This window comes from Lissotriton vulgaris, chromosome 6 (assembly GCF_964263255.1).
Source record: "Lissotriton vulgaris chromosome 6, aLisVul1.2, whole genome shotgun sequence".
Classification (NCBI taxonomy): domain Eukaryota; kingdom Metazoa; phylum Chordata; class Amphibia; order Caudata; family Salamandridae; genus Lissotriton; species Lissotriton vulgaris.
Window position 1 is genome coordinate 1237365142 of NC_141694.1, and position 15424 is coordinate 1237380565.

At 47.2% G+C, this 15424-nt stretch overlaps 1 protein-coding gene across 2 annotated transcripts in view; it reads right to left on the reverse strand.

Annotated features, from left to right (window-relative positions):
• Positions 1 to 2547: 2547 nt before the first annotated feature.
• LOC147708682 (solute carrier family 60 member 1-like) overlaps positions 2548 to 15424 on the reverse strand; it is a 218791-nt gene continuing 205914 nt past the window's right edge. The window contains exons 4-5 of one of the 2 annotated variants that reach the window (XR_015296654.1): positions 3616 to 5528; positions 2548 to 3075 (exon numbers count right to left, since the gene is read on the reverse strand). Coding sequence is in view for 1 of the 2 variants with exons in the window: in XM_086927336.1 (XP_086783462.1) it covers positions 4327 to 5528 (1202 nt within the window). In the remaining variant the exon portion in view is untranslated. Of the gene's footprint in view, positions 5529 to 15424 lie in introns of both variants that reach the window. The other variant, XM_086927336.1, reaches the window with a different exon arrangement.

Consider the following 15424-nt stretch of genomic DNA (forward strand, 5'->3'; position numbering starts at 1 on the left):
AGTTGAACAGTTGACCTTGTAATTCCACTGTGGGATCTTTTGTAATTTTCCTGTAGCATTCCGTATCGCTTAATTGTCTCATCACTTCATTTTTGTATTTGTTCATTCCCCACAAAACTACTGCACCTCCCTTGTCTGCTTGTTTTATGACTAGCGACAAGTCATTCTTTAGGGAGAAGATGGCGTCCTTTTGTTCCTTTGACAAGTTGAAATGAGTGTATTGTTTTCTTGTCTCCATCTGAGAGATGGCTGATAAGTGTTTTTTCGAAGGTGATGACCTCTTTAGGGATTTTATTTCCAGGTGGACAGAAGGTAGATTTTTTCTTCAAACCAGTCACTTCTGTATCTGTGACACTTAATTGGTCTCTAAAGAATGTTTTAAGTCTAATTTTCCGGCAAAATTCCAACGCTTCAAGTTTCATTTTGACGAAGTCAGTCCTTTTTGATGGCACAAAAGAGAGTCCCTTTTCAAGGACCTGTTTTTCGGATGGCCATCTTTTTTCAACAGCTCAGCTCCACACCTCTTTGGAGGGAAGCCCATAGGTTGAAGGAGGCTAGGTGTTATTTGTAAAAAATGAAAGGATGTAGTATATGTAGTGTCTAACCATTACGGTGTCCTTATGAATTTTTTTTTTTTTTCTAGAATTACATATCAGATACGAGTTGAATGAACCTACTGTCGAAAATAAAGGTAGGAGGCTATTGTGTATGGCGGGCTGCCATGACAGTTAATTTTAAGAATGATGTCTGATGCTAAAATAGTTGTTTGTGTCCTCTTTTCAGTTTATCTGTTGGTCCTGATGAGAACCGGACAAAAGGGTCCGGTTTGAAACGCGTCGACCTAACGTTGTTTTGGTTTGACCTACGTTAATAGCCAGCTTCATTTGTTCAAATGTTTGTGATAGGAATAATATAATTCAATTGTACAGTGGCAGATCAAATTTGTGATTTATGTTTCGTGCTGCCTCTGTTTAGGGTTTGATTGTTTAATTGAATTACTGTGCTAATAGATTCACGTAGGTCCCATCACAATTTTAAACTTTTTCTTTGCACGACCAAGTGTATGTTGTGTTTGTCTCTGTGAGTTTGTGTGAAGAGAATCTAGTTGTGAATGAGGGAGTGACTGTGAAAGAGGGCGTGTGTATTTTGTTGTTGAGCACCTTGATTTGTTCACTAACGTCGGTTTTTCATGTTTATTGCGCATATTTATAAATAATTTTTGTATACTCTTGTGTTGAAAAATTGAAAAATAAAAGCAAATGTTGATGGATTAACTCAACCACATGACTAAAAATTGAAGTTTCTAGTCTGTTGATAAAAGTATTCAGGTCATTAGGTTTCAGTGCTGGCACTTGTTTTGGTTATGCAGGAACTGGGAAGCATGCACACAGGTGGTGCACAACATGTCCCCATTTGGAGGAGGCACAGGGGTACTGCATGGTCCCTTTTGTTTCCTCTCTGCTACAGTGTTGATAGAGGAGGACCCTCCATGACATCGCCAGCGGAGAGGAAACTCTTAATATGCATGGTGGGACTGCGGCGGTCCCGCCAAGAATATTGCAGCGTCCACACCACACAATACCCAGGAGCAGCAGTTCCATGAAGGCTGCGGCGGGGCTATGGTGATGCAACCGCTCTAGTCGTAATAGAGCAGCCGGGAGACCCCCACCGCCGCACCCCCATGAGTCCATGGATCACCAGACTCGTAATTGTGGCCTAAGTTACTTCCATAAGCCTAGACACAGAAAGATACCATAAGTAAGTGCACCAGTTATATTTGCAGTCCATGAAGTGAAAAAGTCCTTGGCACACAAACCACCAAGATATCCTCCCAGAGGAGTTGTGTGCTATACAAATACAATAACGTACACATCTATTATACATATCGGCTAACTTTTTAATATGGTCCAATACTGCCATCAAGGGGCTTGGTGACATCAGGCCTCGTGGTTTCTACGTCACCAGACCCTCGATATGGCAAGATAGGACCATATTAAATAGGTTGATCGTTACTTCTTTTTAATATTACAAGTTTATATTTGATAATTTTCTTGACAATGTGTTTTTCCCACCAAATTGCATCTAACAATGTGCAATAATTGTCATTTGAATATTTAGGTTTACTTTTCCTGAGTAAGCTGTTTATAAAACAATAGACATTGAGGAAGGTCTGAGGATGTATGCCATTCTTTGGTGTAGGATTACCCACAGATTTACGAATTAACTGCATTTCAAACATTATGTCAGATAATTTGCAAACATTGTAGATGTCATGAAAATGCTTGTCAGAAATGGCTGACAATAATAGTGCCAAAGACTATGCTAGATAATCTGCATTTTTTGCGGCATAATTAAAAAAAATTATTCAACATAATTTGGTCCTTGATATTACATATCCTAGTAGCTAGGACAATGAGGACGAAGTCCCTATTGCACAGGGAATCATTAAAGGTTTTGATACCACTGCACTTTTGCAATAAAATCATCCAAACGTATTCACATATGTATACAAACCTTTTAAAAAAACACAATGAAAGCTACAAACTCTTTCTTGCCCAGTCCCTTAAAAAAACCTTTACTTTCTTTTGAACGCAGTTTTAAAAAACAGTTTTACAGCAACTTTCAGTCTTATTTTTGCCTGATTAAAGGTGGCCATGCCTAAACCCATTTTATATTTCTGTTTCGTGATGCAAAACCAGCTACATAAAATGTTAAGTTACATGTGACATTATGCCAGAGACAATACTCTCAAACAACTTAAGCACGTGGTTCCTGACCCTGAACAAACTGATCCTGAACAAACACAGCCGGAATACTTTTTTGAAAGCATGGCATGCTGGGCAGCAAAATAACAACAGGTTACTGTGCTATGTATTTATGTTCTTCCCCTTAAAAAGTGTACAGGGTGAATCCACGTCAAATAAATCACAATTTACAATGACTATATCAAATGCAATCCACATGATGCCCAAATCAAAAAACGCAACATGAAAGCCATGTAAAAATCACACAAAATCAATATCCAGATTAACCCAAAATTGTGATGTAAGCATATGTTCGGGAACCCCCCCCCCCCTCCCCAAATATATGTGTATATATTCCAGTGTAAAGGTGCAGCTTGAGGTACAAAATCCAGTCCCACATGTCCTCTTTTGTCTCCGATTGTAGAGCCTGATATTGAGGATGGGAACGGAAAGGCCCTTGGTGTGAAATCAGTGCAAGCTTCCGTTCACCGCAATGGCAATGCATTCTAAAAGTGTGATTGAAAGAAAATGCAGATTCTGGAGGCATTCAGCCTGCTCCTCTCCGCGGATTGTCATGTGCAATGACAGCAAACTCTGATAACCTGCTGGCTTGCTATGTCGGTGAAATCACAACTTGTCTCATGCAAGACAGGGTGACCAAAAACAGATATATGTCCTGTTTTTGAGATACGGTCAGGTGAGCATGCACATTTATCACTGTGCTTAGTAGGCTCACGTTCACACCGGCTCTCTCATGACACCATGGACAGAGTTTTGCTTAAAAGGCGGTCTTTTGTGCTACCTGACTTAATTCAGGCTGCACAGCAGGTTTCAATGTAGGGGGAGGGGGGGGGGGGGGGGTGAAATCAACCCTTGCCGAGCCCAGAATCTCAAAGCTCCCCTTACAACACACCGCAGCATGGCAGAGAAAGTCTTTAATTTTCAAGCTACAGAGTTGTGTGTTTCTGTAGCAAGAAAATTAAAGACTTCCTTGGCCATGCTGTGATGTGTTCCATATGGCTGTCCAGATGTTTAAGTGTGTATGTATGCATATATAGGTGTATGCATATATATGAAACGCCATTGACATCGAAACAGGAGTAAATGTTGACACTGGTCAGTGGTGTCAACGTTTAGTCCTATTTCTATGTCAATTGCTGTCCGGGTTTTTTGTTCTGAAAATCTGGTCACCCTAATGCAGTGCAAAGGCCTCGTGTCGTGATGAAGACGTAGAGCCCCATGGCCTGAGACCAGACTGAAGAGCTGATCTCGAATTGAAAGACCTCCTAAAACTCAAGCAGATTCGACACATCCCTCATGTCAACGAATCAGGGTCAGATGTAGTGCAAAGTACACATTAAGTACAATCTGTAAAGCGGGGTGCCATCAATCTAGACGGAGACCCCGCCTCAGAATAACAGTTCCACGACTCAGGAAACTGGACAGCGCTGGTGGAAATAGGAGCTGATGGTACTCCACAGCTTCCTTCATACCTTCTTGAATCTGCCACAGTGAATCATTAGCTGCTGTGATGCAGTAGGCTCATTTGAAAAATACACAGCAAAGAGCATTCATCACACATCTAGTCATTTTTCTCTCTGTTGAGGAGCTCTTTCAGGGGGGAGTTGCCAGAAATCAAGGGAGACAATTTGACAGTCGAGTTCTTCACCACAGGCTGGCTTGCTGCTTTTACCAGGGACTCCACTGGGATAACCCGAGAAGTCTCTATCACTGAATTCTTGCTTGTGTCATTCATTTCTATCACCTCAAAGTCTACTTCATTCCAGTCTCGCGCATCGTCGTCGTCTTCGTGATGCCCTGGCCCCGACAGAAGCGCTTTCCTGTCCTCGCCGTCTCCCATGTGCTTTGCAGTCCTCTCAGGTGTGGTGGTTGCTATTTTGTATGCGACTGGGAATATAATAGATGAAATCACAGCACATCCCAATATTGTGTACATGAGTATGGGAAGTTCCTCAAATTTGCCTTGTAGAAATCCCACAGTGACAGGAATGCCCATCTCTCCCATGGATGCACCGATGACGAACAGAGAGGTCGATTTCCCGCCGATAGTGGTGTATTGCTTGGCCCAAGAAATGCCACTGGGGAAGGTGGCGGCCATGGAAGCACCATAAACTGCAGTGCCCGCCCAAAGCACGAAGAGGTTCTGACTGAAAAGCACCATAAGAAGGGAGGACGCCGTGCAGCCTATCACGCTGAGGAGAATCATTGTGCCGGGATACATACAAACTGCAAAAATGATAGCGATGCCTCGGACTGCAGCAAAGGCGCCCCAAAAGAGGGAATTTAGCCCTGCTGCTTTTGACTCCTCCATGTGGACGAAGGTAGTTGCATAAGTATATACATAAGAACCGTAGGCAACCTCTGCACCAACGTAGAATAAAAAGAAGAGGAACATAAGGAATATAAGAGGGTTGTGGTGCACTGCAGTTTGCTGCTCATCCTCTGATTCGTCCATTTTCTCACGTTTCTGGATACTTCTTAAAAATAAAATAAACAAAACCAAAGAAACCAACAAAATGTAAGTGCCGATTACAATGTAGGGCAACATGGCAATTGAGATTTCGAGCCCAAACAGCTCCATGTTTCCGTTGTGAATGAATCCACCTGTATTCTTGCTTTCACTCTCTTGCAAAGGTATCAGGTCCAGAGCCATCTTGGAAAGCAATGGGGAGACAACGGCACCCAAGGCAAAACTGAAGTGAAGGGCCTGAATATGGGGCCCAGAATTCTTGCCCCAGGCGTACAATATAACGACGTTTCCACCTGCCAAGAAAAAAAAACACTTGCCATTAGTATAACCACCAAGACAGGCACAAGAAAGCGATTCAAACAAATCATCATATTTTGTACCACAAATTGGCCTATTGTTTTTGGCGGCCAAAAGACACAAACACGTATCTCTTTACCTATCCACGGAGGAAGATTTGCAAGTGTGTATTTGCCAACATACTTTTTGCTTACTATTTAATTAGTCAGTAGAATAATGTTTACTAAATAGAACATAAGTATGAACTTGAAGTTACTTGCCCAAACAGAAACCTAGCAAGATAGAGAGTTTCAGGGCAGAGAGGTTGATGGTCAAGGTCAAGAGAAGGGGGTGGACCAAGACATATAGTTATTTTTAGAGCGGAAAGCGTCATCAGAAGGCAGCCTGCAGAGCATTTAATCTATTGAGATGTATATCCTCGTGTCCTTTTTAACCAAAACCTTTTCTTTGTGATTAAAATAGCATGAATATATCTGAATAGAATTCATACTCCATTGCAATGATAAATCTGCATCACACAGAATAGTTGTGCCACTTGGGCATTTATTACAAACATGCATATTCGTATATACTATTGTATCACTAAGTTTATGGTCCTTATTGAATACATTGATGGAAATAGTCCAGAAAAGATCTTAGCAAGAAAAGGCCTAAAGAAACAAATGTGAATCACGCTACTTAATTCTTAGTGAAGGGTATGATGCTCCTGTCGGGCAATACTTATTACACAGAATATAATCATCAAGTAAGGCTTCAGGTTTTTGGGATGACAGCCTTATGTAGATACTCTCCCATCTTAGTGCTTTCATGGCCAATATCTTACTCCATAGACGTGGCATGACATTTAAGTTTTGGAGTACTCCCATTCTGACATCAACATGACGTAAAAAGTTTATATAACTCAACTCAAAACACATGCCAGCTGTAGTGGGATTTCAGATCCCGCTACGTTGATAATAGTTGAAACCATAATATATGACCGAGCTTCTTTTGCAGTTGTTATTCTAGAAGTAATAAACATAGGACTTAATTTCTAGCAAATATATTTCATAACTCGACAGTTAAATTCACGTTTTAAATCTCTTTTCCACAACCACACAAAGGACAAACATTGTTTTAGATTTGGTCTGACAAATTCCCCTAAATGAGATCAGTAGCAGGCGTCCAGTCCACAATAAAAATTGAAACCTCCACATTTTATGATCATAGATCTTTCCGATATAATCTCGAGGTGTTTGTATCTTGCAGATTCACCCTTGTAAAAGGGCAATCTTTTGTTATGTGTACTGTCTGCTGAAAAACTTGCCTGCACAATCTTTTTCGTCCGAATCAATGTTACCACATTACGAGAACTCTAGCATAAAATATCACATAAGAACAAATGTACTTGTTTAAGAGCACGCGCAAAATTATGCAGGGATCTGAAAAGGACACCAGTGTTTTGTTTTAACTTCTCCGTCACTGGGGTGGGCAATAAATCATTTGTAATTATATGGAACATTTGGAACATCAAAAACCCACAAGAAGCAGTGGCTGAAATCATAGCTAACTGTCGAATGCTCCAAATCAACTGCTTCGGTTATTACAGATTTCACAACTGAGCTAAGTATTATAAATACTCAACATTTTAATTTATTAAAAAATATATTCATTTTGTAACATCCATGTACTCGGTTGTATATTGAATGAAATCTGAGCTGTAAATCTACAGCAAATGTAGGATGTGTGTTTTACCCAAAGTTTTGGAAAATGCCAGAGAGCTCCCACCATGAGAAAACACTTTTATAATTAATTGTTCTATGTGTGGATAATTAGACATATTTTGTCGTACCTAATAAACTTAACTGTGCATAAAGGCTTTCCAAGGACTTCCCACAAGAGTAGAACAAAAAGATACATTTCAGAGTCTTCAAAAAAGTCACGATTTTACTCTTTAATGTGTTTATCTTTAGAAAATTATGATCTGAAATATGACATTAGAGCGTCAAGTCCCCACTGGAGGCAGACTGCCATGATAGTTAAAACGATCACATCGTCATTGTGTGTGAATTGGCTTGTTATCCAATATGGGAGGACATTTACTTCAATTATTTTAAAGAAGAGAGAAGTCAGAAATTCAGAGAAAGCAATAAGGGCCAAGACCCACTCTTGCTTTGACACATAGGGTGTTTCAGATTTAGCTGTTAACACTTTTTCAGTCCCCATTAACACTTTGCACCAAGCGTCTGAATGCAGAGTTATCAATAGCTTCAGGAGACTATCAGACAGATTCATCAATCTCCCGTTTTGCGAGGCCCTAATAGCGAATTATAGCGATTCGATATTAAGGACTCGCAAAACGGGATTCATGTAGGATTAGCAAAATGTATTGCGATTCCTACTGATTCCTTATTTGCGATTAGCAAATTGCTAATCGCAAATAAGGAAAAACTCCTCATTCATTCCTATGGGCCAAAAGGCCCATAGGAATGAATGGGGAGTATTCCTTATTTGCGATTAGCAATGTGCTAATCGCAAATAAGATTGCGATTTGAAGGGTGCCAGGGGTGTCCAAAGGACACCCTGTAGCACCCCTCAAATGCACATCTGAACAGGTGTTGCGCACACACATGTCCAGAGGACATGTGTGTGTGTGTAACATGCAAAAGTAAAAAATGCACAAAAGTGCTTTTTACTCATTTCTCGCAATTTACCACGAAGTCAGATTTCGTGGTAAATTGCGACCAAATATTGCGAATTCGCAATTTCAATTAGGGTGATGAATTGCATTTAAGGAATCTCTATTAGAGATTCCTTAAATCCAATTCCTCGCAAATATGCGATTTCGCAAATAGCGATTTTTGCATTTGGGATGATGAATCCCAAATGCAAAAATCGCACTCACAAACGGCCAGATTCTCAGAATCTGGCCATTTGCGAGCGCAATTCAGGTTGATGAATATGGCTGTTAGTAGTATATTCAGTGCAGCCAGCTAGAATCACTACCAAATCCAAAATCCAATGAAGTAGAGAAATCTATGAATGCAACGAAAACTTGGTAATTGTGAGAGTGAATTGAAGCACAAGTTACTTACCTTCGGTAACGATATATCTGTAAGAAACAGTAGTTAGTATTAGATTCCTTACCTTCGAATATCCCCAGGCGTTGGACTGGATCCGGAAAATTTTGCGTAGCAGTACCCCTGCGTGTCGGTAGGCGTCGTCTGCGGCTCCGCGTCAGTCGTCGGCGCCGGGATGACATCTTCAGAGTACTTAGACGCGGCCCTCACGCGCTGACTTCAGTTCTTTACACAGGTTTTCCGCGCCAGAAACGCAGAGCCATGATAAAAACTAACACTGGTTCCATGAAAACGAGGGCCTTGAAAGTGGATGACCTTAACCCTAGATATCGGTTCGCAGAACGGGGAGGATGGGTGGGGCGGTAAGGATTCTAATACTAACTACTGTTTCTAACAGATATATCGTTACCGAAGGTAAGTAACTTATGCATATGAAAGAAACAGGTTAGTATTAGATTCCTTACCTTAGAATAGATACCCCAGCAATGCCAACCCCGGTGGTGGGTCTGCGAACCAATGATCACACCAGGAAGTCCTGGAGAACGGAACTGCAGAAAAAGCCATCTCTCCGGACTTGGCTGTCCAGGCAGTAGTGTCTTGCGAATGTGTGCAGCGAGGCCCACGTAGCTGCCCGACAAATGTCCTGAGTCCGGACTCCCCGACTCAGGGCATTAGTAGTCGCCGTGGCCCGAGTGGAATGGGCACGTAGCCCCACAGGAGGCTCCTTTCGAGCCAAAGAGTAACAAGCCTTGATGCACAAGAAGACCCATTGAGAAATGGTCCGTTTGTGCACCTCCCGTCCCTTCTTAGCGCCCACGTAACCAACAAAGAGTTGGTGATCCACCCGGAACTGGCGTGTGCGGTCCAGATAGGAGTAGTTTCTTACCTGTAACTCCAGTTCTGTAGTAGGGGTATCTCTGTTATAGTCATAATCTAGTGAATAGTCCAGCCCATGTGCGTGGACCCCGGAGCAATCAAAAATAATCTCTTAAGCGGTCTTCATTGCAGTCCTGCATAGACACTTAAGAGAAAATTAAATACAATAATGAAGCCTGTACCTACAAGGCTACACTGTCCAGTACTTCAGCTAGAAATGCCAAGGATATAACACCAACAACACATTTAATACAATTTGTCAAGTTTCACTCCTAGAGACACTTTTCTCCCCTCACCAAATCCTTGGAATGATAGAGAGGAAGGGATGGACAGACCAGCCTCCATAGGCTGCCATTATGTGTCTGGAAAAGGAATACCGTGCCTTTAAGGAACTCTCTAGAGACCCTCGGTATCCCAGCAAGCACAGCCCCTTCCTTTTACTTTCAGTTCTTTTTTTCGGCTCCTGCTAGCAGGACCCTGGAGCATTGAGCTCTCCCTTTTTGGGTGTTTTGTGTAATTTTTTGACACTTTTGAAGTGTTAAGAGCGTGTTCACTCGACGTATCTTTGCTTCTTCTTCACTTTACTGGAGTTTTAGGGTGGTTTTGTCAAATATGCCTGCCTTATTTGAGAAATGCCCAGAGTGTGCCAGGAAGACGGCAAGATCTGGTCCAGACAGGGTGTGTATCCTGTGTCTCCCTTCTTCTCATGTTCCTGGGACCTGTGAGATCTGCCTGCAGTTTTCCAGTAGTACCGAGAGAAGATCAGGCTCCAAGGACTGGAGCAAAGAAAGCAGCAAGGTCAAGGTGGGTCTGGGCAGGAAGGGGCTTCTTCCTCTGCCCGTGCTGTGGCCTCTGGGGGGCTCCCCAGTATGAAGAAGGCCAGAAAATGCCACCGTTCTCCGTCGGCGTCAATAGCTTCGACGTCGGCGTCAAGAGGAATGACCACGATTATGACTATACACAGGGGTCCCCTACTACAGAATGAGAGCGCACATTTTGGGTCCAGACGGTGGAGCCTCTCTTCCTCTTTCGCGGAATGCGGAGGCGGAAAGAAGGTGGGCAAAGTGATGGACTGCCCGATTTGGAAGGCTGTGACTACCTTGGGCTGGAAAGAGGGTTGCGTCCGCAACACAACTTTGTCCAGATGGACAGAAAGGAAAGTAGGTTGAGAAGAAAGAGCCTGGAGCTCACTTACTCCCCTGGCAGAGGTGATGGCAACCAGGAATGCAGTCTTAAGAGTAAGGAAACAAAGAGGACAGTTATGAAGAGGGAACATCCTTTACAACACAACTTTTACTCCGCACTACCATTACGACACAGCTATTACAACGCAAGTGGTTACAACGACTTGCGCTGGAGGGCGCTGTAGGATAGGGAATAATTTTCTATCAAACACCTTCCCTACTATCCACGGGGACTGGAGTTGGAATAGAAAATTAAACTATTCCACTATCCAGCGCCCCCCAACGCAAGTTGTTGTAACGACTTGCGTTGTAAAAACTGCGTTGTAATGGCATGCATTGTGATGTCATACATCCGTTATGAAGTGGTTCGAAGGGAGCGCACATTAGATAAGTCAGAACAAGGTTCAAGTCCCACTGAGGCATCACAAAAGGAGCAGGAGGGAATATATGAGTTATGCCCTATTTACACCTGGGGACTTGAACAAAGAGGGTGGGTCAGGGAGCCTTAAGAAGGCAGAAATGGCAGAGAGGTAGCCCTTTAGAGTGCCCAGAGTAGAGCCCTGCTGGGCAAGAGAAAGAAGAAAGAGGAGAACCTCTGAAAGAGGGGCAGAAAGGGGATCCACAGCCTTTGCTGTGCACCATGCCACAAATTTGTTCCACCTGCAGGCGTATACAGATTTTGTTGAGGGACGCATTGGCTGCCAGAATCACATTACAGACTTCAGGAGGCAAGTCAAATGGCCTCAACTGCCGCCGCTCAATCTCCACGCATGTAAGTGGAGACTGGACAGGTTCGGGTGGAGGACCGTCCCCTGCTGCTGCGACAGAAGGTCCTCCTGAAGAGGCAGACGAATCGGGGGATCGACAGACATGCTGAGTAGCTCGGGACACCAGTAACTTCGTGCCCAGTCCGGAGCCACAAGGATGACTTGGGCCCAGTCGCGTCTGATCTTCTTCAGCAATTTGGGCAGAAGTGGTATAGGCGGAAAGGAGTACAACAGACCGCAACTCCACTTGCAACGAAAAGCGTCTCCGAGCGAGTGCCGCCTTGGAAATTCCAACGCGCAGAACCAATGACACTGCGCGTTCTCTTCTGTGACGAATATATCTAACCAAGGCTTTTCCCTCTGCTGAAAGAGGCCTTGCGCCACGTCCGAGTTCAGACGCTATTCGAGATCCATCATGCACCGACACCTGCCAGGTGTTGAACCACCAGGGTCACGCCCTGATGTTCCAGCCACTGCCAGAGGCGCAGAGCCTCCTGGCATAGGGTCCACGACCCCACCCCGCCCTGTTTGTTGCAGTACCACATGGCAGTGGTGTTGTCTGTGAACACCTGCACTACACTCCCCTCGACAGAGGGGAGGAATGCCTTCAGTGCAAGCCGGATCGCCCGCAGATCCAGAAGGTTGATATGGAGCCGGGACTCCGCCAGAGACCAGAGGCCTCTGATCTCCGCCTCTCCCATGTGGCCCCCCAGCCTGGAGGGACGCGTCTGTCACAACTACGTGCTCCGGTTGGGGTAGGGAGAGGGATCTGCCGCTGACCCAATCGCGGTCCGTGAGCCACCACTGCAACTGTCTTGCAGTGCCCTCCCAGATCAAGACATGGTCGGACAAGTTGCCCTGATGCTGGGCCCACTGAAACTTCAGGTCCCACTGTAGAGCCCACAACCACCACCGGGCGTGATGCACCAGAAGGATGCAGGAGGCCATCAGCCCCAGAAGCCGCAGCGTCAACCTGACCGAGACTCGGTATAACGGCTGGAAGATCGGAATCAGAGCCTGAATATCCCGAACCCGCTGTTCAGGAGGATAAACCCGAAACTGCGCAGAGTCTAGAACCGCTCCGATGAAGAGGAGCTTCTGAGAGGGACAAAGGTGTGACTTCGGCACATTGATGGAGAACCCCAGCATGTGCAGGAGGTCGGCTGTAGTCTGGAGGTGGCCGACGACTGTCTGGGGCAAGCCCGCCTTTAACAACCAATCATCGAGGTAGGGGAAGACTGAAACCCCTAACCTGCGCAGATGAGCTGCGACCACTGCCATCACTTTCGTTAACACACGTGGGGCCCTGGTAAGGCCGAAGGGGAGCACAGTAAACTGAAAGTGCTTGTGGCCTACCGTGAACCGCAGGTAGCGCCGGTGGGCCGGCAGGACGGGGATGTGAAAATATACGTCCTGCAAGTCCAACGCTATCATCCAGTCTCCCGGGTCCAGGGCAGCTAAGACCTGAGCCAAAGTCAGCATCTTGAACTTCTCCTTACAGAGGAAGCCGTTGACGTTCCTTAGGTCCAAGATAGGGCGTAGACCCCCTTTGCCCTTCTTGGGAACCAGAAAGTAGTGGGAGTAACAACCAAATCCTACTTCTGGCCCAGGAACGCGCTTGAAGGCCCCCTTGGCCAAGAGGGCCGATACTTCCTCTTGCAGGAGTTGCAAGTGATCCCCCGACACGCGCTGGTACTGCGGTGGCATGGGTGGAGGGGTCGCCTCGAAGGGGAGGGAGTAGCCCCTTCGGACGATTTGCAGGACCCACCTGTCCGATGTGATGGTGCGCCAGTCGAGGAGGTGATGGCGAACCCTGCCCCCACTGGCGTTAAATGGGCCTGAAAGTTCAGACTAGGAAGGCTTAGAGGCGGATGCTGCGGGGGTGGATGTGGACTGGCCGCGCCGTAGTCCCTTGTTACCGCCGCGAAGGTAACCAAGTCCGCCACAGCGCTGAATGTTAGTCTGCGGCACGTGGCTGGCAGGACGTGTGGGAGCACCCCTTCCGTGGCCACGAAAGGAGTGCTGGGCAGAAGATTGGGGACGCGGGCCGACAGGCCCAAGGACTGGCCGTAGCCCTGGAGTCCTTGAAGCGTTCCAGCGCATGATCTGCCTTGCCACCAAAGAGGTGGCTGCCATCGAACGGTATGTCCATAAGGGTGTTTTGGAGATCGGCCGAAAAGTTGGCGGACCTCAGCAAGGCATGGTGGCGAACCGCCACAGACGTGGAAATCGCTCTTCCTAGCGAGTCCGTGGTATCCAGTCCACATCGTATGGAGTACCGCGCTGCGTCTCTTCCCTCCGCGAGGGCTTGAGCACGTTTCGCCCGGGCTCCCTCCGGGCACTTAGGCAGCACGGCCGCAACCGTATCCCACAAAGAGTGGGTGTAACAGCCCAAGAGGCACGCGGTGTTGACCGACCGCAACCCCAAACTAAGGGAGGAGGACATTTTCTTTCCAAACTGTTCATACCTCTTGGATTCCTGATCTGGTGGTGCCGTCGGGAATGCGGATTGGGAAGTAGAGGCCTGGATAACCAGGCTTTCAGGGGTGGGATGGGTGGACAAGAAGCTAGGGTTGCCCAGGGCTGGGCGGTGGCGCCTAGCGACGTTCCTATTTACAGGGGGACCTGTAGTGGGCCTGGACCAAGTGCCCAACAGGACGTCTGTGAGAGCCTCATTAAACGGCAGTAGGGGCTCTGGGGAGCTTACCTGCGGTTTAAGGACCTCTGTGAGGATGTTAGACCTCACTGTTGCGACGGGGAGCTCAAGAGCCAAGGCCTTGGCTGCCTTCATCAGCACCACACTATAAGCAGCCCCCTCCTCTGTAGCCACGGTAAGAGGGGAGACAAAACCAGTGTCTGGGGAGGTATCTAGGCCACTGGCTTCCCCTAGTTCCTGTGTCCAGTCCTGATATGACTGGCACTCACGTGCCAGGGGGTCCTCAGACCCTCCCCAGTCTCCCTCGTCGTTCATGTCCTGAAATTCAGGGATAAAGGATGGACCCAGATCCTCGAAGAATTCCTCTTTGGCTGGCGCCGAATGCGGCGTCGAGCGCCGACGCCTGATCCGGACCGAGGGGTGGACCTGGGACGTCGTCGTGCAGGGACGTCGTCGTGCGGGGACGACGCCAGGGAACACCCTAGGGGCCGACACCGGCGGGGTCGTAAGGTCGACCAGCGGCGACCCGGAATCGGATCTGGTGGGCCCTGAGGCGTCAGGACCAAAGTCACCGACGGCACCGGGGCCGAAGCACCCGGCCCGCTTGGGCTCCCAGTCGGGGCCGCTTGGCCCGAAGGCACCGGGGAACCTGACGGAGGAGAGATCGACCTCATGGCCATGGGGAAGGCGTCAATCTCCTCCGGCGTCGCGTTCTGCCCAGGGACCGGCGGGTATGGAGCAGGCCGAGACGCCTGCGGTTCCGCGTGGGTGGTGTCACCAGAACCCCCGGCCGCATCGTGCAACAGTGGGGGGAGTCAGAAGAGCGATGTCGCCTCTTCAACTTCTTGTGCCTCTTACCTGAGGACTTGGAGCCCGACGAGTGGTGTCGACTCGCCGAGCTGGGATGACTCCGGTCTGCGACCGGTCCCTCGACCTCCTTCCGGACCAGGACCTCAAGCAGCGCGGGGCCGACTGCCGGAGCTCGAGGTGCTTACAAGACTGCTCCCACCTAGCCTTCGACGTCAAGGCCCGACAGTCGGGGCACGACTTGTCATCGTGGTCGGGCCCCAGGCAATGTAGGCACCGGCGATGGGATCGGTAACCGACATCAGTCGGTTGCAGCCGGCACAGGGCTTGAACCCGGTCATCCCTACCGGCACCGACGGAGTCGTAGACTCGAAACGGATCCAAAAGGATCGAAAAAGTTTAGTGTAAAAGTGACTAAAGGATACCACTTTCTCCGGACTCGCGTGGAAAAAAGAAGCGCTGACGTCAGCGCGCTAGGGCGGCGTCTAAGTACTCTAACGACGTCATCCAAGCACCAACGACGCAGACGACGGACGCGGAGCC